General features: G+C 46.2%; 1 protein-coding gene across 1 annotated transcript in view; it reads right to left on the bottom strand.

Moving 5' to 3' along the window:
* Window positions 1–1,182: 1,182 nt before the first annotated feature.
* CFAP77 (cilia and flagella associated protein 77) overlaps window positions 1,183–23,921 on the bottom strand; it is a 59,326-nt gene continuing 36,587 nt past the window's right edge. The window contains exons 4-6 of the mRNA XM_069873265.1: window positions 12,124–12,226; window positions 10,434–10,529; window positions 1,183–1,399 (exon numbers count right to left, since the gene is read on the bottom strand). Coding sequence (XP_069729366.1) covers window positions 1,244–1,399; window positions 10,434–10,529; window positions 12,124–12,226 — 355 coding nt within the window. The 3' untranslated portion in view covers window positions 1,183–1,243. The remainder of the gene's footprint in view (window positions 1,400–10,433; window positions 10,530–12,123; window positions 12,227–23,921) is intronic.

Below are 23,921 nucleotides of genomic sequence, written 5' to 3'. Positions count from 1 at the left end.
TCCCTTGGCCTGGGAGGGGTAAGAAAAGCTGCCCCTGCAGTTTACTTTGTTCCTGTGTCTTGAGCAATGCAGTTTAACGTTATGAAGTGTTCTGCTCTTTTTGGTTTGGGTTTCAAAGTTTGGCTGGAAATCCGATGGGGGACAAGCCCTGGGCTTGGCATGGCTTCTTTTTATCCCTTGGCTGCCCGTGGGGCTGTGTGGGAGGACTGGGCTTTGGCTGGTGCTAAGGTGTGCTGGGCAAAATCATGCTGAGGTGCAACCACTCCCTCTGAAGTGCTTGTTACCGGCCCCTTCCTGAGCTACGGATGCAGCTGGGGCTGCCCAGGAAAGCAGATCTCCCCTCTCAGAGCACGTTCCTAGGGTGAACGCACTTGAGCTTTCTGACTGCCAACAAGATGATGAATATGAAACCTAAAATCTGACATTGGAATTAAATGTTTTCTGGTACAGTCTGAGCTATAAGAGTACATATGAGAGGCAGACTACATAGGAGTAGTTAACTATTTCCCTAGAAATCTTGGAGGAGCAGAGTTAATCACGGTTGTTATCAAGTGGTACTTTCTTAAGGTGGTGTCCTGTTGGGAGGAGGTGGATTTTAAATGTTGGTACCTGTCTGAGCCTCTGCTGTCCCCTGTTGGTGGCCAAGCTGGGGTTTGGGTGCTGTGATGTTGAGTTGGTAGAGTTTGAGCTTGTTCAGCAGCTGCTTGGAGAGGTCCTGAGGGACACCAAACACCAGCAGCTGTCTGAGGGCAAGTCTGGAACTGGCTGGAGCCTTCTTCAGGTGAAGGCATTGCTGTGCAGCCCCACTTTGGCAGAGAGCTTAAAGCAGGTGTTCGGATGCCTTCACACAGGCAAGGGCTTTGCCGGGTCAGGCAGCGATGAGAAGCTTATTTGGCAAAGAAATAAGAAGGACTGATGGATTATGAGATATTATGGACTTGATATGGACTGGGATATAGTGGTATTTAATATATTTGTTCAGAGCAGATGGTGAAAGAGATTGTCTCACTTTCCCTCTAGGGCCGTACTGGTGCATACGCTGCCCTGTTTCTGGTTGTGAGTGTTGTTACCTTGAGCATGATGAGAGTTGTGGTGATCAGACCGAGTGAGGTGCTGCGCATCTGGCGCGAAGCAATGAACAGAATCATTCTTTTCATATTTAGGATTTATTTGGCTGTATAACTTCTTAGCATAACTTTGTAAAACCAGAGAAAAAGCCTATAAACCTACGGCTATCGCAGGGTCAAAGGGCTGTGGTGCTCAGCACAGTGCTGTGGTCCTTGCTGTGTGGATGCTCTAGGGAAGGGGGACCAGGTCTTGCAGGCACTTCTCCATGAGAGGCACTGAATGCCTTTTTACGAGCACCACGGTCTGGAAAAGTACTGAGATGAGGCCCAACCTATAATGGAAGCAGCAGATAAATGATTGGTTACAGTGAGCAGCAGGCCAAAGAAAATAGGTTGCAGCACAAACAGGGAAGAGACTGCAGATTAGTGCAAAGGTTCCTCTGTCTGGGAGATGTTGCTCCAGCTGAAGTTAAACACTTAACCTGTTTAAAATGAAGACTAGTTTTCTGATTGACTTCAGGAGGTTTTTAGTCTGCTCTAGTAACAAGTTCTTGACGCTCTCCGAACAAAGATGTCTGGTACTTTCAGATGCTGGCATACCTTAAGTTGGACCCCAAAATAAATGACTTGTTTTCTACCAACACGGGACTTTTGTGTTTCACTGAAAGGCTCAGGATGGGCTGAGAGGTCCCAGAGAAGATCCTCTTGGGGTCAAGGACTCTTGTATGACCTACTCAACAAACACATGAGCAGTCTCTCCTTAGGAATCATCATTGAGGTGGGGAAGGGATGAACAAATGCCCATAACAAATAAACGAAAGTAACCTGGGGGAGAAAAGTCCCAGGGCCCTTTAGAGGGTGAGCAGAGGGTTTACACACAGCTGTATATGGCAAACCTGTACAGTAGATGCAGAGTTACTGAGATGAGTGTCTTCACATATGGGGTTGGTTTACCATGGGGGGCCACCGCGCCCCAACACAATTCCTTGTGCCATAAATCTGCCTTGTGCGGATGTGCAGAGCTGCCTCCCACTTCCCCCACCCTGCTCAGGCTGGCTGGATGTCAGGTTTTGCATATGTAAAAATAGAGAGCAGTCTTTGCCCTGAAAAGCTTGCTAGTGATCTCATTAATCAAGACAAACAAAGCGTATTTAGCTATTCCCCCTCTCTAGAGGAAAGGCGTTCAGGTACTTAAATATGCATTTGAGTGCCTAACTTCAGACAGTTGTTTCTGGATGTTGGATGTTTTTGCTTTCTCACAAGCTGCAGCAGTGACATATCCCCTCTCCCAGAGGGAAAGGTGGGGGAGGCAGAACCAAGGGTTGTTAAAGTAGGTGGGCAGCCCCTGGATAGTGGCAGAGAGGATCTCCAGCCCGGCCAACTCTAACCTCCCATTAATGATGCAGGAGATTTTTTCCTGGGAGCTGGGATTGTTAGAAAAACCCAGCGCCTGCAGATAAGGACAGCTGAACTGCTACTCTTGAAAGTGCCTCTGCCTTTCCTGTTATGCCCCTTGTTCATCAGCACTGGGAACTGGGCAGAGGGAAAGTTCTGCCTGGGAGGAAACAGCAGTTTATTCACAACAGTCTCGGTACAAAGCCCCTAGGTGAGAAATGTCGCACTGGGCCACAAATGGCAGTAATTAAAATTAGCAGAGTCCTTGACAAAGTTGTGAGGGATGCCAGCTTCTGCCCTGAGTGTAAGCAAGTGGGAAGCACCAGGTGTAGGACAAGGGACAAGTGCTAGTTTAAAAAATGAGGAACTCCTCTCATAATGAGGGACAGTTGAGAAGTATGGATTGGTCCCAGGCCAGTAATTAGAGTCAGGATAAGGGTGTCCTTAGGTCAAAGGTCTTATTATGACAAAGACTGGTGTTGAGAAGTCAATGCCAACGATGAATCCTCATCTCTGATTCTTCTAATTCATATTTTAAAAGATGAACCCAGAGGTTCTTCCTCTAGAGACGGCTGATGATCTTTACCATTACTGTGATGTGGCTACGGGCTGTTATACCAGGACTTTGGCTGAATCATGGATTTGGAGCATTGGCTGCAGCAGGAATATGGTTTGTAGGCACAAGCTGAGTGGTTTTCCTTGCAGGATGATGGAGCTGCAATGGTTTTCAGCTGCTGATAAGAAACAATGTTTGCTGTTATTCATAGCATTTGTAGCTGACAACCTACAGGAGACTTGCAGCTGGGATGCTGTAATATCAGTGCTTGCTTCAAGGGGCTAGAGGGGCAATAAAATAACCCTTATAACCCCAAAAACTGAAATATGTATTTGGGGGTTATTTTCATTTGATTTTCTGAGTTATGATCATGTTTTAAATTGGATGACTGTAAATAATTACTCAGCTAGCATTAGTAGACCCATATGTGTGTGGCAAGCAGAAGCAGGTCTCTTAAGGGAGGGCTAAGAAAGTGCACATGAGATGCAGGAAAGCTAAGGTGGGACAGGGAAGACAGAGCTGAGCTGATGCAGATTGGCAGAACTCCCCTGATGGCAGCAGAGCATGTACCTCAGACTGTGGGTTTGTGGGAGTTGTTGGTGTTGTGCTTGTTGACACTGAGGTGGGTGTGTGCGAGCACTGCAGCACCTTTGGTGGTTAAGGTTAGCTTCTGGGGGAAAGGTAAATGAGAGTCACCCTAGGAGGGTGGGGTGGGGAGAGTTTTAACTGATGTAGCTGGAGTTTGAGAGGTGTAGAGGCTGAACCCATGGAAAGGGGTGAAGAAAGCAATAAACCACACCAGGCTCTCCTGCCCTGGAAGAATCCCTGCTTGGCTGCAGGAAGATGCGGCTGTACCTGCTCCTCTCGCAACACCCACCTGGCTCTGCCTGCCTGCTCAAAGGCAGCTTCCCAGCCTTGTACTATTTTTCACTTTAAAAACAAAGCCGCCCCTAGACTCAGCCTAGTTTTTCCATCACCCATTTGACTGAATCCTTTTAGTGGGTGACAAAACACTTTCTTGAGCTCCCTTTACAGGAAGCCAATCTCTCTTCCTTTTTCAAAACCTCCCTCATTTACAGGAGTCTAACAAATCCTGGGCCTTTTAAGTCCTATCATGTTTTTTTTTTCCTCTCCAAAACAACAGAAAACAACAGTTCCATGTTTGTAGCTATTTTGGGGGGGGGATAAAATACACAATACGGAGAGGGGTAGGGTGTACGCATTGACGCACGCGGCACCGAGCATCCCCGTACAGACTAAAACCACGCGTGCGCGTGCACATCGAGATGCAAATGATTTCCGTGAAGCTAGCGCTTGTAAATCTTGACAGAAAATAATGAGAAACACTAAATCTTTTATAAGGTCAACACTCAAGCAGCTGTCAAACAAGAAAAGAATTTAGCGAAAGATCCGCGAAAACTTCCATCGCCTCATTAAATCCAACAGGGCCGGGGCCCGGCGTGGTGAGGAGGCACCGGGGCGCCTCCGTTTTGTGTCAGTAATTTGCGGCGGAGGAAGAGGGAAGACGAAACAGCCAACGCCGAAGGGGCCTTGAGGGAGGCTGGGGAATCGTTAGTGCGCCAGGAGCGGCCTCCGCTCCTAATTGGAAGCATTGGGCATTATCAACGGAGGATTTGCCTCGGCTCCCTGACAGCTCTCTAGGCCTGGAATGATAGCCCACTTGTCAGTGTAAAAGACCATTAAAAACAAACCATTTTGATTTAATTGGAGGCGGTGCGCTAGGGGCCCAGGTGATGTTGGCTGCTGATGCCTTTTTCCCCCTGTATTGATGGTTTTTTTTTTCCTCCCCTCCCTTTCAAAAACTGTCTAGGAAAGAGAAAGAGGTGCTGAAAGATCCTTCACAGCTGCATTGAGAGCGCCTTTCAATAGGGTTGTCAACAAATGCCATGACAAGTTAGAGAGAAGCAGGTATTTTTAAAACAGACGTTATTCTGTCCAAGATGAGCTGCGCTCCGAGGTGTGTGTTGGATTATTAGAGTTACAAATGCTGTGGATTTTCCTGGCAGTAGCACAATTAACTGGTTTAATAAATGGGGTTGATTTTTTGTTCTCCCCATCTTTCCATTTCCTAGAACGTAGGGAGACGCAGGACAAGGGAGTCTGAGATAAATGATCTTCATTTGCTTTAAACCCAGGAATCTTTCAAAAAGTGCTCAGCAATTTTTGGCTGCTGTATTTAATGCCTCATAGAGAGCTGGGATTTTCTTTTTCTGCTTGCTGAAAATAAAGGCCATAGATGTTTGCTGGAGTTCACTGGTCACTTGGTCTGGGCAAGTGTGAGTAAAGGTGAATTAACCCACTGGAGCTGTAACCCAGCGTGTCACCGCTTTGGCAGGAGTCCTGGGGTCAGACCAGAGCTGGAAGCTTTCATATTCACCTCATTTATTTTTGAGGTTTGAATCCTGACCCTTTTCATGCTAGGCAAGAGTCTGACTTCAAACTAAATTGTCTGTTGGTAAATAGCATCCCTGCAGAAAGCAGAACGGGCTCATGAATGAAACCCCAAGTCCATTTAAAAGGCACTTCTGTGGCTTTGTGTATGAAACAGTAGGTAGCACTGAAGGCTATGGTAGGTGCTCATCTGTAACCCAACACAGGTAGAGTGGTTTCACTCTACTGCAAATCACGAAGCTACAAGCACCTCAAATATGTTCCTTCATGGGTGAATATCTCCATAACAACAACAGGCATCAGTTGCCAACAGTTGCTTCTGCTGCCTTTGGGTACCAGGGCTTGGATGTATGTGAAGCCTACCTGGGAGGTGGTCCAGCCTGTAAGGCTGCACAAGGAGGGTGCTGTTTTCTTCTGCCAGTTGAGAGATGTTAGAGAGCAATGAAAATGGCAGAGGAATGATGAGTTGCCATGTCTGAGGGAGATGTGAGGAAGGGCAGAGTGTGACAGAGGGCAGAGTTAGTGTGTGATGGAGATGCTGGTTGTCCAGGGCACAGGCAACCTGATACCAGGAAAGGCTGGACCAGGGACTTGCTTTGCTGCAATTTCAGCAATTGCATTGCTGGGTGTTTTGACTATTAGGCCAAAGAAGAAAACCTGCAGAGTCTACAAGAAAATTGTGACTGCAAGAAAAAAAGTGACGGTGACTGGGGCCTGTGTTTAATCACAGAATGGCTGTGGTGCAGGAGATGATGTTTCTGCTGCGATCCCAGTGGAGACGTGCAGGGATTGTGTTCAGAGTAACTTGGTCTCTGCCCATTTGGAACCCTGTAGGGTCTTGTGTTTTCTTTTTTTTGCACTCTGTTGTAGGCAGGTCAGCACTGAAGGCCAGTGGTGCTGCTTTGGATCATCAGTGTGGGGCTGGGATGCAATTCATGTCACTTGAGCCACTGAACAGCCATCAGGTGACACCAATGTTTATTTTTTCGGTCAGCTAAAATCCCATCTGAAGGGAGGTTTGAGCTGGTACCATGGTGACAAGAAGCTCTTGAACTCATTGCTTTATTCTTTAAGCACTATTCAGGCCTCAGGAGACAAGTTTTATAACATTCCAACTCCATAAAGTTTTGCTGCCCTCAAACCCAGGAGGATAAATGCTGCATCTGAAAAGCCAGCCCACCATGTGCTGTGTGTATCAAGCCTAGGTTATTTAAGCAGAATCTATGGCTTTTCTGACAAGACAACAGATGCAAGATTACATGAGCTGTGCTTGTCAGTTCAGCTCCTTAGACAAAAATAGAGGTAAGGCATTAAAAAAAAATGTGGAACATTTTTTGTGTGTATGTGTTAAACCTCCACTCTTAATTCTGATGAAGGATCAGGCTGTGAGCAGATATCGGATCCCTGGTGAGAATCAAATTCTGGAGCCCAGAATTTTGCTGCAAAGTTTATACAGTGGGGATTCCTCTAATTACTTTCGGTGGAAATTTACCTGACAGAGCTTTCCCAGGTAACGCAAGGCGTACGCAGGAGAGCCGCTCAGCCGTTGACAGAGCCTTTGATTTTGTGCCAGGTTGCAAATTAAGTCTTTTGCCAAGGTACCCGAACACTTGCTCGTCAATTGCTTATCGCTTATTCATATCGCGCATCGAGCGCAGCTCGTTTCATCTGCTTGGGAAGGCATGTTGACAAAAGTGTGGTCCAAAGTTGCTGCAATTTCTTTCCTCCCCGATTTGGTCAAGTAAACAAGATTATTCTCCCTGGAAAGCCACCTTGCATGTCTGTGCAAGCTGGAAATCTCTAATGAGCAAAGGAAAAACCCTGCGATGTGTCAACGACATGTGGTGCGTGGAGCTATTTTGGCACATGGGTGAATTCTGTCCCACATCACTGCTGCGTGAGGTGTTTCTACTAGAATCCTTCTGGACTAACTCGACAGAGCTCTGGAAATGTATTGCAGAGTGGCCAGTGTTGACTTAGCGTTTGGATTGTGACTACCAAATAGTCAGATGGAGTTAGGTGAAGTCTCACCCTGGGATAGCACTGCTAGGACTGCAGGGATGCTGTATTTTGGTGGTAACAGCCTTTGCAGAGTTTGGTTGACACCAGGGATGCTGTTCTGCCTGGGTCAGCACGATGCTAGTGATGACTAACACGGGGACACGACGCATCCCGTGAACTTGGGGGGCAGGTGGGTGCCTGAAGTACAGTCCCCATTGAATGTAGTCCCACATTTACAAATAAATGGAGTCTTGGTGCACAGTCACAGTTATATTGTCTGAGAAGTCATGTCGCTGCATGCAGAGCAAGGCAGATGCTCTTTGGTGGGTGGGTGTGACTGAAGAAGAGGAGGGCAGCAGAAGCATCTTGCAGTGGTGAGTAAGGAGTTAACATTTGTTTATTTCTTAAAAAATACTCCAATTCAGTGATTTTCTCTAATGAACTGCCCATCAGGACAAGTCTGGCTCCCTGTGACCTGTTTGTCTCGGTGAGCTGGAGGGCCCAGGAGACCACATGGTCGTCCAGAGCAAGATACAGAGCAGGAGTGATCACAGGGTATGGGAAAGCCTGTAAATCACCCGGTTAGCTTAATGGTGTGGACCATTATTCTAAAGCAGTGGGGCTGAAACCTAAATCCAAATGAAAATATAGTAAATTTGTCTATACTTTACTGACTGAATGACTGTGTAATGTCATGCAGCAGAAAGCAAGCAGAGCAACGCACGGAGCAAGCAGAGGCAATTAGCAGGGAGGGCAAAGCTTGTTTGTTTAAATGCCTTCTACTTTCTCTGCATGGTGCCAGGAGATAGTCTTGCAGGGACAGAATAGAAAAAACCCAGTTTAAGACCCAGCAGTGACATCCACACCCAGTTTCTGCAGCTCTCTGTTGGGGATCAGGATGGGAATAGGAAAAATTCCTCCTTGTTGTTTTTTTTAATGGGTCTAAAGCAACAAAACCTCATCTTCCTGCTGCCTCCTGTTTTGGTTACAACTGTCTTGGCAGCTGTGTTCTCTACATTGCTCTTTGCCTTCCCAGACCACTGAGTCTTGAAGCCATAGTTATCACCATGGAAGAACCTAAGAAAGGTTTAACGAGGTCAGAAACACCACAAGAACCAGCTTCATCACCTCTTTGGAGCTCTGCTCTTGACACTCTTGTAAAGGGTTTGACTGACTCCTGTAGTCCCTGCATTTTGTTGAAGAGTTAGGCCAGTTTAAGACTATTCCACCACTACCTGTATAAAACTCAATTTTAGAGATGGTTAAAACACAGTTTGGAGGCTGCTGAGTGTCTTTGGGAACCATTAGCTTTTTCTGGGTTGCTACTGCTTTTAACTGGATAAATGTTTAGGGATGTTCAAGAGAGCTTATTTTTCCATGGAGGAAACCATGAATGGAAACTCAGCAGAGCAACAGATATCGCAATCGAAGCTCTAGGATGGGCTGTGCCTGTTAGATCTGCAGCTGGGGAAAGGGACTCCTTCCAGGTTAATGTAATGAGAAAGAAGTACAGAGTCTGTGCAAAACGAGCTGTACCTCCTCCTTTGGATGCTGCTCCTGGGAAGGAAGGAAGGAAAGAAGAGAGTAAGGAGAAAGGGAGAGAGAAGAAAAGACTCAGAGGTTTGAGAGCTGTGGCTGGGGAGGAACCCAAGCACAGTCATGGATGAAACAAAAGGGAAAGCATGAAGAAAAAACAGGCTGAAAAATGAATAGTGATGGAAAGGTCTGGGGTGAGAGAAGCTCTAAAGAGGAGGCTTGCCCCAGTATCTCGTGTGACTTACACAATCTGTTTAACAGCGATCGGTCATGTTCTTTCCCTGACACTAGCTGCAGCAGCAGCTCTGTGCTGACAGGCAGCGGGGATAAATGATTACTGACATATGCTAATCGGACAGTCTTAGACAGGATGTAAGAGGAATACATCAAGGTGGTGCAAAATACATTTCTTGGTCGAAACTCTCCAACTTGTACAAGTAAATTAGCTTCAGGAAGTCATAAGGCTTCTTGGTTGTTTTTAACTGCAGTTAAAAACCAACAGCATGGTGAAAAAAAATAAGCCCATCAGAACAAGGGCTGGGGCGGAGGGCTGAGAGACTCTTTGCAGTGGTATCTATCAATGCCAGATATGATTTTGGCCATGTAAACTCCCTGCAGGGTTTCAGTGCTTCCAGACTTTCTGGTGTCTCCTTTCCATTCTCCTTGCCCAGCTCTTTTCCCTTCCTTCCTATAATGCCCCCTAGCTCTTCACTTGAAGTTTCCCTGTAATTTACACCACAAACAAAGCTAACAGAATTCAAACAAGTACCTCAGAGCACAGCAGGATGCACAGATGAATTCAGGGGGATATTTAGATCCCATTGCTAAAAGAAGAAATCTTCACCTTGGCTCTTATTTGGATCAATTAAAGCAAGTGTCATGCACATCTGTAACCTGGCTAGACCCTTTGCTCAGTCTCAGGGTGAATACTGTCAATCAGGTAGTTCAGACAAGTACCAAGAGTGGAAGCTTTCTGGAAAGCTCTAATTCTTGGGGTGAAAATGCTTCTTGAAACATCTGGTGTGGTTTGAATTAGTTATGGTGAGAACTGATAAAATGGCAGGCTACCAAAAGGCAGGTTTGATGGTCCTGCTTGTGTATGGTGGTTGTGGGAATACCAGCAGAGAACAAAGTCCACCCCAGTGCTAATAGGGAGATAGAAAAAGATGCTTTTCATCTTGTAAAGCTCATGAAAGTGCACACAAGTTAGAAAACAAGTCATTACGTGCTCATCTGGGCAACTCTTGCCTCTCTTCCAGGGATTATTGCTGCAAAACATACCTCACTCTGAAGCTGAAAAGGGGCTGATGTTTGAATGTATCCAATGCTGGATCATTCTAGGGTCTGGGTCTTGGGAAGGTCTGTGTTAAGAGCCTTGTGTCTACTTCTATTGTGTGCTAAGGGCGTTATTAAGGCACATGGGCAAGGGTAGAAGGTGTCCTTGAGTTCAATCAAGTGTTCCATACCTTCTCGAAGTGGGGTAGGTGCCAGAAGGACTCCTCCTTCGCAGGCGGTGGGTGTTTCCGCAGCCATGTGGTGCGTGTGTCAGGTGCTCTCTCCTTCTGTAACCAAAGGTAAACAGGAATGGGCTGAAATGGCTGCACAGCTATGGACACCAGGTTGGTAATCATAGAATCACCAGGTTGGAAGAGACCCACCGGATCATGACACAAGAGATGAACAAGTCTAAAAGTCACTTTGGACTGATGATTGTAAATGGGTGGGTTTTCATGTCCATGCAGCTAATAATGATATCTAAAACATACTGATAGGTAAAACATTAGCCGCTGCCAGATCTTGGAGTGTCTGCTTCATCCAGCATCTCCATGAGATGACTGCTGCCTGCAAGAAGCCCTGTGCTCTGAGCTACAGCCATGGCTCATCACCAGCTGGGAAAGTCACGTCCACCACCTCCACCGTGGGGGCGTGGTGGTGGTTCCTGGTTGTACAGTGTGTGCTGCTCTCCTGATTAACTGCAGCTTGTAGTGCTTGATAGTCCCAGCACAAGGGGGTGCAGGTTCCTGGTGAATAATTTGGCCACTGCATGAAACCTTGGGGAATTTGTCTGGCCTGTGGTCTAGGATGCAGGCTTGTGTTGCTTAGTAATTGGTGGCAGTAGGCTTTGGGAACTTGGTGGAGGGAACTTAGTGATTAAAGACATCAGTCATTAATAGATAAGGTAGGGATGCACTTTCCAACACCCTAGGCTTGTATATTCATAACGTAGCTGCTAATTAAGAACACTGTATTCTTGCACTTCAACTATAAAGCACAGTTTGTTATGGCAGTAAGCCCATTGAAATTGGTCATTACCATATTAGCTTGACTCCTGTTTGAGCCATTAACTAATAAAACAGTCATTGGCTGCTTTTAAATGTTATTACAATATCGGTGTGTTTAACAGCACAGCGCTACAGTCTAACAACTGCTGGCCTCAACCACACCGTGCCAGGATCAGGGCTGATGATGGTTCTTTGGACATTTGTTGGCTCTTCCATTGTTTTGTCCACTGTCACAGGTAACCTGAGCAGAGCTGATGCTGTCCAAAGGACAGTCTGCAGGGCTCTGGGGGTGAGGATGACATAAATACCAAAGACTATTTGAAACGTAATTCTTTGTTACAGCAGGGCTGTAACTTTTGTGGCAATGCAAAGAGAGCCAGAGCCTCCATTTGAATTGATACCAGAAGCTTAGTTGGGGGACCTGTAACCTGGAGGCAGATAGATGTGTGACGGTAGCTAGAAAGAGGTCTCTGTATATGAAGAGACTAGAAAAGGAGAGCTGTGTATTCCTTTGAAAGGTCTTGGCCAAAGCACTTCTGCCCTGGAGAGCTCCCTTCACTCTGTAAATCTTCGGATACAAAAACACTTTAAAAAAGCCCAACCCAACCCTTCTCTTTCATCCCTAGAGCACTTCCATGTACATTGATTTGCATATGTGATGTTCGCTCTCACAGGACATGCTCTGGCTGAAGTCAGGCTGCTCTTGGCTGGGAAGCAGCTCATCCTTGTTAGGTTTCATCAGCCTTCTAGCAGTTGGGGAGGAGGTTTACCCCCTGGGAGAAGTCACCGTCCACCGTGGGGTAGGACAGTGAGGGGTTATGTCTGGTATCAGTGCCGTGTGCAGCAAGGGAGAGCACTGCTGGAGTATTATCACCTTTTTCTTTTGTATTCGTAGGGCTGCTGTCAGGGCTCTCTGCTGCTCCATCCACAGCTCCTTGTATTTGTGTTGGAGAAGGTCATAAAGAGGAGTGCTAGGCCTGGAAAACATTGAAAAGACAACAATATAATCCACAGGGTTAATACCCCTTTTTACCTCCCCATGCTGATTCACATCTCTGCTCTGGAAAGTGTGACTGGTGAGAACATGAGTAAACCCGCACACTGGGAAAGGCTTTCTCTTTCTCAGGAAAGATTCAAACTCACATTCATTTGTGATTAATACACCACAGCCTGTAGATACTCGTGACAACCTGTCTCAGGACTGTGCTAGGGTATTCCCTAGGATGGGCACAATTCCTATCTCTGCAGAATCATAGAATCACCAGGTTGGAAAAGACCCATCAGATCATTGAGTCCAACCATAAAGAACCATTTATAAGGGCCCAAATCACCACCTTTGATCAAGCCCTGGTGTACTGGAAGGGCTGTGGAGCACCACAGACTGCAGTTCAACTCTGGATCCTGCTATGGCTCCAGGAAAGCGTTCCCCACTAGTTCCAGATGGTGGTTAATGAAAACATAGAATGGGGCAATGTCGAGAAGCAGAGCACGGGGCTTTTGCATTGCCTCCCTGGAACGCTGGATCCCCTCCAGAATGAAACAGCCGCAGCAGCTGTCTGGGAAGAACCACTAGGTGCCAAGTCTATTTTGCTAACGTAATGCTGGTTTTGCTACTGAAATATCACTACTGTGGTATATCAAGAAGCCACCAACAGATGCACAATGACGGATTGAATGAAATCAGACTTGATTTATTGCCCCCTGAAACAAGGTACCAGGAAGCTTTCAGGCTAGGAGGAGGCAGCAGCAGAGAGGAGCTGCAGATGACAATGGTTCTAGAAAAATAGTAGAAATAAAAGGTAGTTGCTTGTTGGCCAGCGACCAATTCAGCTGCTCTGAGCTGGCATTAACCTAACCAGTTCATGGCAGAGCTGCGGTCTGAAATTGTTGAGCAATCCTTGCAAGTCAGGATCCCCTAACTTCATCAGCCACCATGGGAGGCAGAACTGGTGGCAGCAGCATGGCTCTTGCCTTGAGGACAGCATATCACTTATTGCTGCAGTCCTACTGCTTTCCTCGTCTCCCAGGAGCAAACCCTTGAAGGTGATGGAGGACCTCTACCTCAAGTTTTATTGGTCCTTGTCCTAGCACACCTTGCTGTGGAGGGATTTTTCCCATCTCAGCAGCAACCAATGACTGTGGAGGCACCACCCCCAGCTCTGAACTACTTGTAGCTCGCAGTGTCTTCAGCAGCAGGTCCCATAATAGAGAGGCAGTGCTTTCCCTGCCTGATCAGACCATCTACAAGACCCTGGGGACATGGGCTAACTCCTGGGCTGCTTCTGGGCTGCCGGCTCCACCAGAAGGTTGTTTTCTGCAGAGAGTTCCCATGTACCATAGAGTAAGCTGGTGCTTTGTGGCTTTTGGCACAGCGAGTCCGAAATTGGTAGCAGCCAGCTTGTAGCAGTCTGGAGAATCTTTGACGATCACGGAGGGCGCCAGCAGTGCATATGCAAACAGTAACTCTTCTGTTTCTTGTTCCTTCACCCCTGTGGTGACTTTTATTACTTAATTATTGCACACCACATGCTTCAAAACAGCCTAATCTATGGTCGTGTTTTCTAATGATCCTAGATGCGCGATGCCGCAATATACGTCCCAAGGGGGCATTCGCATCAGAGGAGACATCCTTCTGCAGGCCTCCTGCTTCATAGATCACATGCTGCAGGGCTCTTCAAGGCTTTGCTTACAAATCAGCTGTGCTGCTCCAGACCGTTATCTGGAGACACCCTGTGCCAAAGGGGACACCAACAATTTACCCTTTGACTTCTCTTTTCTTCCTGCTCCTTCTCTTTCAGTGTGGCATTTCACACAGATCAGAGCTGGGGAAAATATTTACAAAGGAGAAAAGACGTGGCAAACCTCTGGTAGAGTGTCTTATCATCTGGGTGGGTCTCCAGCCTCATTCTGTGGTGTAAATTTTGGTAGTCCTGGCATAAGAATATGGTGAGCCTTGCACATGGGTTTGTTTCCTTGGCCTGTTTCTTTGCTCTCCAAAGTAGGAGCTTTCCTGATGTGCAGAAATAGCAGGGAGGGATGCAGGAAAGCATTGAGCCTTTGTGTGTAGTGTTTGATTATTGATTCTCGTGGTAGCTGAATGTGTTTTCACATCTCTATGGAGGTGACTTTTACCATCTCCAGTGGACCAGCCAGTTGGTGACTGATTAGTCCACAGCTGGCTTGTAAGTAAATGCTTGAAAGGATGCATTTGGGTTGATGCTCTTCAGAGATCCTTCCCTGCCGTGTGATTAATCACATTTAAATCCTGATCCAGCAAAGTATAGAATCATGCCTGGAACAACACATGCGTGCACTGCCTCTTTGAAATTGGTGGGAGTGACTCGTGTGCTTGGTTATGAAGATAAGCTCTGGTGGGGCTGTAGGATGTGAGACTTCACCTGGCTTTTCCTGCCTCCTTTGACAGAAATACTGAGAAATCAGGGAAGAGCAGGGGATATCGGGCAACGCACTTCTTGACTAAGGTTACTGGAGAAATTTCAGGGAGGTGGCTTTTTCTTTGTAGGTCAAATGCTGATCTTGTTGGAGTGGATGGGGATTTTTGGCCCCAATATCAGTGCCACTTGGCAGCGTGACAGTATTTCTCGTTCGCAGCTGGCCTTTGGGAAAAGATCCTCTCGCCTTCGTGTCACTTAAGGACAGGAACGAACGGCTTGTGTGTTCTGTTTCCATTTGTCACCCTGCCCAGATGTCACTCCTCTGGACTGGGAGGATTTTGCTGTTATCTTCTGTAGATGCCATGGAGAGGGAGAGCAGGGGAAGCATCCACTGAAAATGCTTATTGTGGATTAAAATCCATCTCGTTTAGAGTAACTCAGATCTCCTTGTTTTGGCACAAGCACCCTGCCACAGAAAGGAAAGGGAAAGAAGTTCTGATAGGATGCAACAAATTATTTATAATTGTGGAATAAAAAATAATCATCTGCTTCCTTTTATAGTCAAATAGTTGGAGCCACTTCTTGTGTTGACATTTCCTAAATATTTTAAAATTTATCTGTGCACATTTTCAAAACTATTATCCCTGAAACAGTTCCTGTCTCTTTAATAGACTCCTTCTCTAATTTACTTTCAAGAGTCAGGGTACAGACCTATTTTCAACTGAAATGACAAGCACCTGCTAACTCGGTTATACAACGTGGTATGCTAGTCTGCCAGAAATCTCTTGGAAAAGAAGCTGCAGCCTCCTAATAGGCTATTTTACTGTGAAAACAATGTTAAAAAGTCTAATAAAGTATTAACAATATTAAAATAAAACGGTGTAGGCCTTAAATGAGCTACAAACTAGTTAAATCTATTCTATTCAATATGAGCCTTCAGTGCTCTGCAGCTGATACCTCAGAGCTGGGATTTATCTAAAATGAAGGCACCAGGGACGTGCAAGAGAAATGGTAATTATAATTTGCAAACATTAGGCTGACACTTTTTTGTGTATGTGTGTATAAATTCTGACAGCTGTGATTTGTGCCATGCCAAATAGTGCTCCGCCGCGCCGGGAAGGGCTCCCTTTCTGGCAGGCCATCCCCAGAGCAGCAGCTCATTAAAACTTTGGAGAAGGAGAAGTTGCCGAAAACAGGAAGGCGTCAGAACCATCTGAGGGACTTTCGGTACACGCTTGTTGAAAGGTGTTTGAGAAGAGAGCCTTGGGTCTGACAAACTGGAATTTTAGTACGCCTCTCCGTTCACAGTGGGGCAAAATAATTGGTCATCAGTGACTACTAATTTGGTTTAGTAGCCAGAGGCGTTTTTTTTCTTCCCAGAAAATCAATGACAGTGCCGAGGTCTGTTCAACGCGATTCAGCTCAAGATGGGTCCTCATTTAGCTCTTGATGCTTCTTCCACTGGAGACAGCTATTTTGTTAAAATGAAATTAAAATCTATCTATAATACTCGGCTCAGGGAGCGGCACCCGTCAATGCCACGCTGCTCTTGAGGTTTCAAGGTTGTCAGTCTCCCCTCAAACTTATTTTCAAAGGTTTATCTATCAACGGGGAAAAAAAGGTACTTGGCAAAAGTGGATACAAAGGACTTTCCTCAGGAAGGGGGTTTATACCAGCTTAAAAGGTGCAGTCAATTCGATTGCTAAGCTGTGTTGTGAAAGGGTGAAAACTTGCCTTGATTGCTTTTTCTTCTAGTATAATTCAAGAGCATAGGGGCTTGTAACTATTTTTAGCGTGAGCTTCAGTCATTGGATTTTCTGGGTAGCTCTCCAGCCAGTGCAGAGGCTCCCACGGCACTCTTCCTGCTGCTGGTCAGGACAGGGTCTGGCAGCGAGTAGAAGGCACGCGTGGGCATCAACTGCCTGGTGGCTGCACTGAAAACATTGCTCCAATTTCAATGTCAGCTTAGTGGCAGCAGGATCTGGCCCTGCACGGGTGCCTATGCAACAGATAAATCATATAATTGGTGTTTTCACACCATGTTGCAACACCCCTGCCTCTATCCTGAAACTTTAACTCTTTCTTGAGAGGTTAATGAAGTTTTGGGGGTGGATCAGTCCTTTTTGGTGTCGTTCCACCTAAGATTATTTGCTTCTGCTGCACTGCCAGGATCTGTCTTCAGAGCCTTGAGTCCACAGGGTTGTGGACTCAGTGCTGCAGAGGGCACCACCTTTGTATTCCTTTCTTGTGTGCTTCAGGATGGGAAAGATTTCTCCTGTGGTAGTAGTGTCCATAAAAAGATCTTCCCCTGGCTTGTCAGCAGAACTGGCTCCCCCATCAGCTCAGGTTGGTTTCTCATTGGGAACCAGTCTGGTCTCCGGCATCTCTGGAGTGTGGGGCTTCTTGTTGCAGCCAGTGCACGTTATCTTCAGCAAATAAAGCACAAACTGGAGTCTGTGATTCTGCTCAGGGCTTTGGGGTACAGCCGACACGAGCAGTAGTAAGGCATTAATGCTTAGGTCCCCCTGCCCTGAGAGGGGGCTGATAGCACAGGAAAACTCTGATTACAGCTCCCTTGTACTGCTATATTGTCTCCCTTCCTCCCTCGTTACTGATGGGCTGGAGCTAGCAATCTATCTACCATTAATTTGTCTCTGTGTAGCCCAGCAGGAATCTGGGGCATGATTACAGCTCTGGCCCTTGTGCGAGAGCCGGCGTGGCCCCGACATCCCCCTGCAAACTGCCTGGCTCTGCCTTGCCTTAATTGTTCCCCTTTGGCCAGTGGACCTGTCTCTTCTAACAAGGGCAGCGGGGAGGGCCGAGGTAATTGAAGCACTTAGCCACACTCCCAAGCATCGCCTCCTGCAGCTAATTAGGAAAGAGGGCCGCTGGGCTCTTTGTTATTTCTTTTAATTGTTTGTGGGTTTTGCATAACGGTGAATGGCAGAAGAGGGATGTGCAGTTAGTGGTGAATTCTTGACTTTGACATTTGTATAAAAGGTCACTTACAATTTGTTAACGCTTTCACAAGAGTGAATTCAATTAGCGGTTCCAGCAGCCCCTGCGTACATGCGTGGGTCTGTTTGGAAGGAGAGGGAGAGATGGCAAAACAAGCAGGGTGTGAATGTAAAGGTTTTTCATTTTCCTAAGAAGCATGTGGACTATACGGTAAAGTTATAGGCCCCTTACAGCTTTATGGTTCTCTAAATAGGTCCTGGCTATAAACCCGTGGAGAGGCCTGAAAGATCATTTTTAAATGATCTCCACTTGTCCTCACTTTCCATTAACCACTGAAGAAAATAACAAGAGAAAAATTGGTACAAAACACTCGGGGACCAATTTTTTTCTGCAGTCTTTGGGCTGGCAAAACTCTCAGTTGAGACAGTGGGTCTTCCACCTGTGCATCAGCTGCAGGATTTGTGCCGTCAAAGCACTGATTACTCTGAATTTCTGAAGCTTCTTTACAATCCTTGTAATTTGGATGAGGAAATAACAATATAAATAATTTCACTGTGGGCAGCCAATGAGGCAGTGGCTTCTTTTAAGTGTCAGAGGGTCTGTTATTTTGCTCAGAGGGCTCGTATGTATCAAACAGTAAAAAGAATAAAATCCATTGTAAACATGCACTTTAGAAGATTTATCAGATGCTCGTAGCTGTGCTTAGGAGTACACATGGTTACAAGAGCACCAATTTGCTTTACTACTCCCTCCCAGGCCAACAGTGAGATGTCTACTTGTAACATTGGTCCTAAATGCATGTATGGAAACATGTGTCTCGCAGTAAAGATACCAAGCCAGCTCTAACCCATTAATTAACTGGCTTCATAAGCTGGAATTTGTGCATTAACATTAATTTTTGGGTGGAAGATCCCTTTTGGCTGACTTAGTTGAAGATGATTTAGATTTGCCTTCAACATATTTTCCTACTGACTGGAAATCCTCTGGTACCCTCGGAGACACTCAGGTGGGATGTGCTTATGGGACAGAGATATTCTGCCTGGAGGTCTCAGTCCATGGCTGAGAGTGTGAGTGCCCAGCCTGTAGCCATCAGCAAATGCAAAAGATCCTAATGAGTGAAAAACAAAGGAAATAAACCCCACAATGCTGAGCAAAACAAATCAAAGAGCAAAGTCTTCCTCTTGATTTCCATTTCATGCTTCAGTCTCTTTGGTTGGGTGGGAATGTTAGTTTGTTTGAAAGGAGAAGATGTCAATGAGGGCTGAAAAGCTTTGCTTTCCCTGAAAAGATTCTGTGGTTATTTCTGCCTGATCCAAGATTTCATTGCACAGTTTGCAAGGGAGAAAAGTCCACTTGTGGCAAGAATTAGTTTTAGATGGTAAAAGTTTTGGAGGAAATTTTTCAGCCAGCTGTAATCAATGGAGAGAAACCCAGGGACAACAGCCCATCTGTGTGACAGAAAATTACTTTCCTATTCAGTGTAATGCAATTGTTAATAAGGGATCTAAAAATCTGTTCTTTAGGATTTTTTTTTTTCTCCATCTCTGAGGCTGGTGTGCAGGACCTGAACCTTATGACAAACCATGACTTGGCTGCTTATGGTCTCTTAATCTGGGACCCTGAAGTAGTGAAACTGTGAAAACTGCAGTAAATACTTCTGAAGGAGAACAAACACCTTCACGGTGCACTCAGGGGTTTTTGAAGGGGGTAACAGGACTTTCAGCCCAACCAGATGCTGCAGCCACCCGAGCACAAGGCAGCACAATGCAGGCGGACGCATCTGGGAGCTCTGTGGTAGCTGATGTACGCAGAGCAATGTGAGCACATACCTAGCCTGGAATGTCTCCAGTAGAAGAAAATGATTCTTGAAATAGAAATTCTTATCTTAGCAATGTGAGAATGGTGGCAGAGACACAAAGTGCCTTTCACTGTGAAACTGGATAGGATATACAATTATCTGAACTGATGGGAGTCCTATACTTTTTAACTTGGCTGTGTTTTTCTTGTGCCTTCAAGCCTGACAGCAATTCCAGTCGCTGTTACATTTTTATAATTTGTTTTGTCAGCCCTCAGATCATTTGTGTTTGTTTGTTTTTTTTTTCCCAAAAGTTTTGTTTGCCCCAATCTCTTGGATTTTTGTGGCTTTACTCTCTATTTGTCTGGCTTCCAGCGACTGTGGATCAGATGTGGGCTTGCTGCAATGCCCACCTTTCTTGCCTTTCCTGGTGGGTTCTTTCCAGGAACACCCTTTGCTCTTCAGTATTGTTTCTTTGACATATTTTTGCGGCTAGTCTAAAGCTTGATTATCTTTTTTTTTTTTCTTCAGGATCATATATTAATGACCTGATATGCTTAAGTGTCTCAAAAATAAACCTGGCAGTGCACTCTGTGCCAAAGAGATGCTGGGATTATCTAAGCATGTTTGGGGCAGCTCTCTAAACTTTGTTGTGGCCGTGTGCAAACATCACAGACACTCTGGGTGGCAAGGCCACTTACAAAGCAGAAGCATGAGCACTGAAACTTCCCTCCTTAGGAAAGGTGAAAGCTAAGGACAGAGCAGTCGGCTAAGCCAGGAAGCTGCAGGGATGGCCAAGGTAACAGCTGAGCTGCTAAAGGCCAGCGAGGAGACTGTCAGAGCGTTAGGACAATTGCAGAAAATACAAAGAAAAGAGGAGGTATTGGATAACTGATGCCCTTGGCGAATTGTAACAATTTGAAGAAGAGACATTGCAATGATCAAACGCTTGAGAGGTGAGTTTGCTGCAGGAATATGGTGAAAGCAGCTGCCAAAGGATGAAGACCAGTTTTAGAGAATGGGAGGCGGAACGGTAGGAGGAGATGAAGTTAGAAAGAAAATGGGTTGTAACATTCAGGAAAGGGATGGTTGAAGTGAAGGCAGACGGTAGGGGGGAACTGGCAGGAGACATGGGGATGACAGAGTGCCAGGGAAATCCTGCCAGCACACCCAAGGTCAGCCCAACCTACAGGCCAACTGCCAAGAGGATGGCAGCACGTTGGAGGCAAGGTTATGGCTGTGCAGGTTTTGAAGGAGGTACGGGTGTAGGATGGCAGAGAATGGCATGTGTGTGCAGTCCTTGTGTCCAAGAATATGTTCTGGGACATAGCATGCAGAATTAGGAAACTTGTACTACTAAGAGGCAAATGGAAGCTTTTCTCCAAAAGCAGCCCTGGAAATGCTGGACGGTGTGTTTATGCTGAGGAGGCACTCTGCGCTGCTAGCTTCTGGGGAGGAAACTTGTGCTCGGGGTACCAGCTGTGTGCTGGTGTGTTTTGGCTTCAGACTCCTTGTGTGACCTTGTACAAGTCAATATAATCTGAAATTTAGCTGTAGACAGCATCCATATCTTTGCTTACTTCTAGTTCCAAAACCAACTGTTTAACGTCTTCTGATTTCAGCACATGATGAACTTCAATCAGAAAAGGTGGCTAGGAGGATAAATGTGGGTCTGGACATCTATTGGGGTTTCCAAGTGCACCTTCAATATCAACTTGTAGTGACACCAGTGAAGAACTTGGAGGTCTCCACAGACCCTCTGTGTCCTTAGATCTCCAGTATGACCAAACCAATGGCATTTTCCTTGAAGGAAAAGCAGATTTGTTTGTGGTGGGGCTGAAGGCTGAGGCAGGTAAAGCTGAGCATGCATGCACTGTAAAGTGGTCGTTACCCCAGCGCCTGCGCTCAGTGGACACGTGCTCTCTTGCAAATTGTGGCTTGCACAAGGCAGCTCTTGTAGACATCAGAAGCTGGAGTGTGAATCGAGGGAGCCTGACTGGAGGATGCCCCATGGGGGAGGCTGGGACCCTACCACATCCTCGTTACTGCTGACCTTGGCACAAGCACTGCCTGCTGATGGATCGGCTACGGAGCTGGACAAGACCCTGGGGAACCACTGTATTATCTATTATTGTCCCATCAGTGCCTCCCCTGACCCCTCCCAGCTCTGAATGCCACAGGCATCAGGGAGGGAATAAATCTCTGTCTGATATTGAAAGAGAGAAGGGAGCGAGAGCAGGAAAAAGGAGAGATGAAAAATGTCCTTTTTATGACTCTCACAACAAAGCTGGCCACATGATTCGTAGCAAACATTTCTCTGGGAAAAGGGAGGGAGAGAATGGGGGGAATCAGCAAAAAAAGCAGAGCTGCTTCTTTTCCCTGGAAGATCCCCACAGGGAATTAATAGAGGGGTATGGGTGACCTTTGAAGGTAAGTATCCCAGGAAAGAAAAGAGGCCTCAATGCTTCAGAAAGCTCATTCCGGTGTCTGGTGCTGCCTTGTGAAATGCAGCACACGTCCACCATGGACAGAAAGCAGAGGCATAAGCGATCTGCTGTGCTAGAGGGAGCAGCAGGGCCAGGGAGTGATTAATAAGGCACTAATAGCAACCGCAGCATTTGTGCTCACTTCTGTTTGGGATGATCCAGGAGAGCTTGTGAACCTGGGAAGAACTCCTGACCTTGGTGTCTCTAGGAGACGGGAGCCTTTAGCAGCCCAGGGCCTGAGAAGGGGCTGGAGATACATCAACAGGGGTTGAGAAGCCCCCTGCACATTACCCACTGACAACTGCAAGACCACAAATGTGTTCCTGTGACAGCTGCTGCGTTGTTTGGGCTCATAACCCCTTGTGCTGCTGTTCCCAAACCCAAGGCTGTGTGCTGGCAGGGTTTAGAATCTGAATGCAGAAGGGACTTAAGCCCATTAACAACCAAGTCCTTTTTAACTTGGCAGGTCTTGCTGAACTTGGTCAGACCAGGAACAGTCTTTTGACCGGGAAGCGCTCACTGAAGCGGTGTCTTTAACTTGTCAGTTCTGGAAAAGTGTGTTAAATTCCTGCTTTTACCAAAACGGCTGTAACAACTCCTCGGTAATCCCAGTAATTTCATTTTGTCTATAACGTGCTTTTAAAGTAAAGGGATAAATACAATCAGCCCGTGTAAAAGGTAGCTATTAAGGAGCAGGAAAGATCTACAATAATAACTTTAAATTAAAAGCCCTTTCCCACTACTTCTGCTGTTGTGGGGTCTGCAGATTCTCCTTAAAACTTTTGAAACGTGCCTAGACTTCTTACAGGCAGCCATTTAACCTTCGTTTATGAAGAAATAAAGCAAAATTGATGTTGATTTTTGTCTACATTGGGGGATACTTTTGCAGCATAAAAGCCCTTTTGCCTGCAATTTGCAGAGCAGCCCTGTCACATCGGTGAGGGCTAATACTGATAAAGATAAAGCTTTATAGCTGGGGCATTTGCAGCTAACAGCAAGCTAATGCTACATTTTCATTTTGATGCAATTAATGTTAATGTCTGCTACGAAAATTGTCATTAAATACCATTTTAAAATCCATTCAATTTGCATATGCAAAGCCCATTTACTATCATGTAAAATACACAGTGCCGTTCATCATGTCTTTTCTCAAGAATTTGTAGCTGTTATTTTTCTGGTAGTGATTGTTATCCAGCTCTTAAAACGAAACCCAGCGTCTGGTCCAGACCTGCACAGAGCAAGAAAACGCTCCGCATTCCAGCAGCAGCAGGGCTGCTTTGGAGCCCCTTTCAGAGGCTTTGAGTACTTGTTTGTGTTGGAATTGTGCTGGCTCTTCCACACTGCCGTGCCCTCCAGCCTCTCTCATGCTCCTGTGGAGGACAGGCAGCAGGAGGACCTAGAAGTCAGTCTAAGCAAGGTGATCATGTCCTCTCTGCAGACTTCGTGTTGCACAATCCCCCATGAGAAATCAGCACAGCTGGTACACAACGGGGATATTAAATGGGTCATTTCTAAATCCTGTACCTGTTTGAACCTCAGGCAGGGCTCACATATACTGGATGCCTTATAAAAATCTTTTGGAAGACGCTACAATTTGAAAGACCTAACTCTGTAAGTCCTGCTGCACTGCAAGGGATGAATGCATAGGCTTATGCCCTTTAGAGAGGGTGCTGGGGGAGCAGCAGGCACCAGCTCCCCTCCGGCCCTTGGGAGCGAGCCCAGGAAAGCAGAAAAAAGAGCGCTGAAAACCTTTGCCTCAATCCTGCTGCACTACCAGTTTTTGACCAATGCAGGAAGATGAACTAACAAGTGGGAGAGAGTGGAATAAAGAACTGATCCTTAACTGCACTACTGTAGTTCTACCACCGCAAAGAGGTAGAAATGCTGTTGCTCTGATTTTCTGACTCCAGGAAGTTATTTTGGCTTACAGCTCTTTGTTTCTTTAAGTTACAGGACTGGCATTGAACATATTAAAGGCTTCAAGTCCTTTGTGCCAGGCGTGAACTGAGGGTGTTGTGTAGCCTGTAGGTTAGATTTG

This window comes from Phaenicophaeus curvirostris, chromosome 20 (assembly GCF_032191515.1).
Source record: "Phaenicophaeus curvirostris isolate KB17595 chromosome 20, BPBGC_Pcur_1.0, whole genome shotgun sequence".
NCBI classification, from domain to species: domain Eukaryota; kingdom Metazoa; phylum Chordata; class Aves; order Cuculiformes; family Cuculidae; genus Phaenicophaeus; species Phaenicophaeus curvirostris.
The sequence above is the reverse complement of the archived record's forward strand: the minus strand, read 5'-3'. Positions and strand labels throughout refer to the sequence as shown.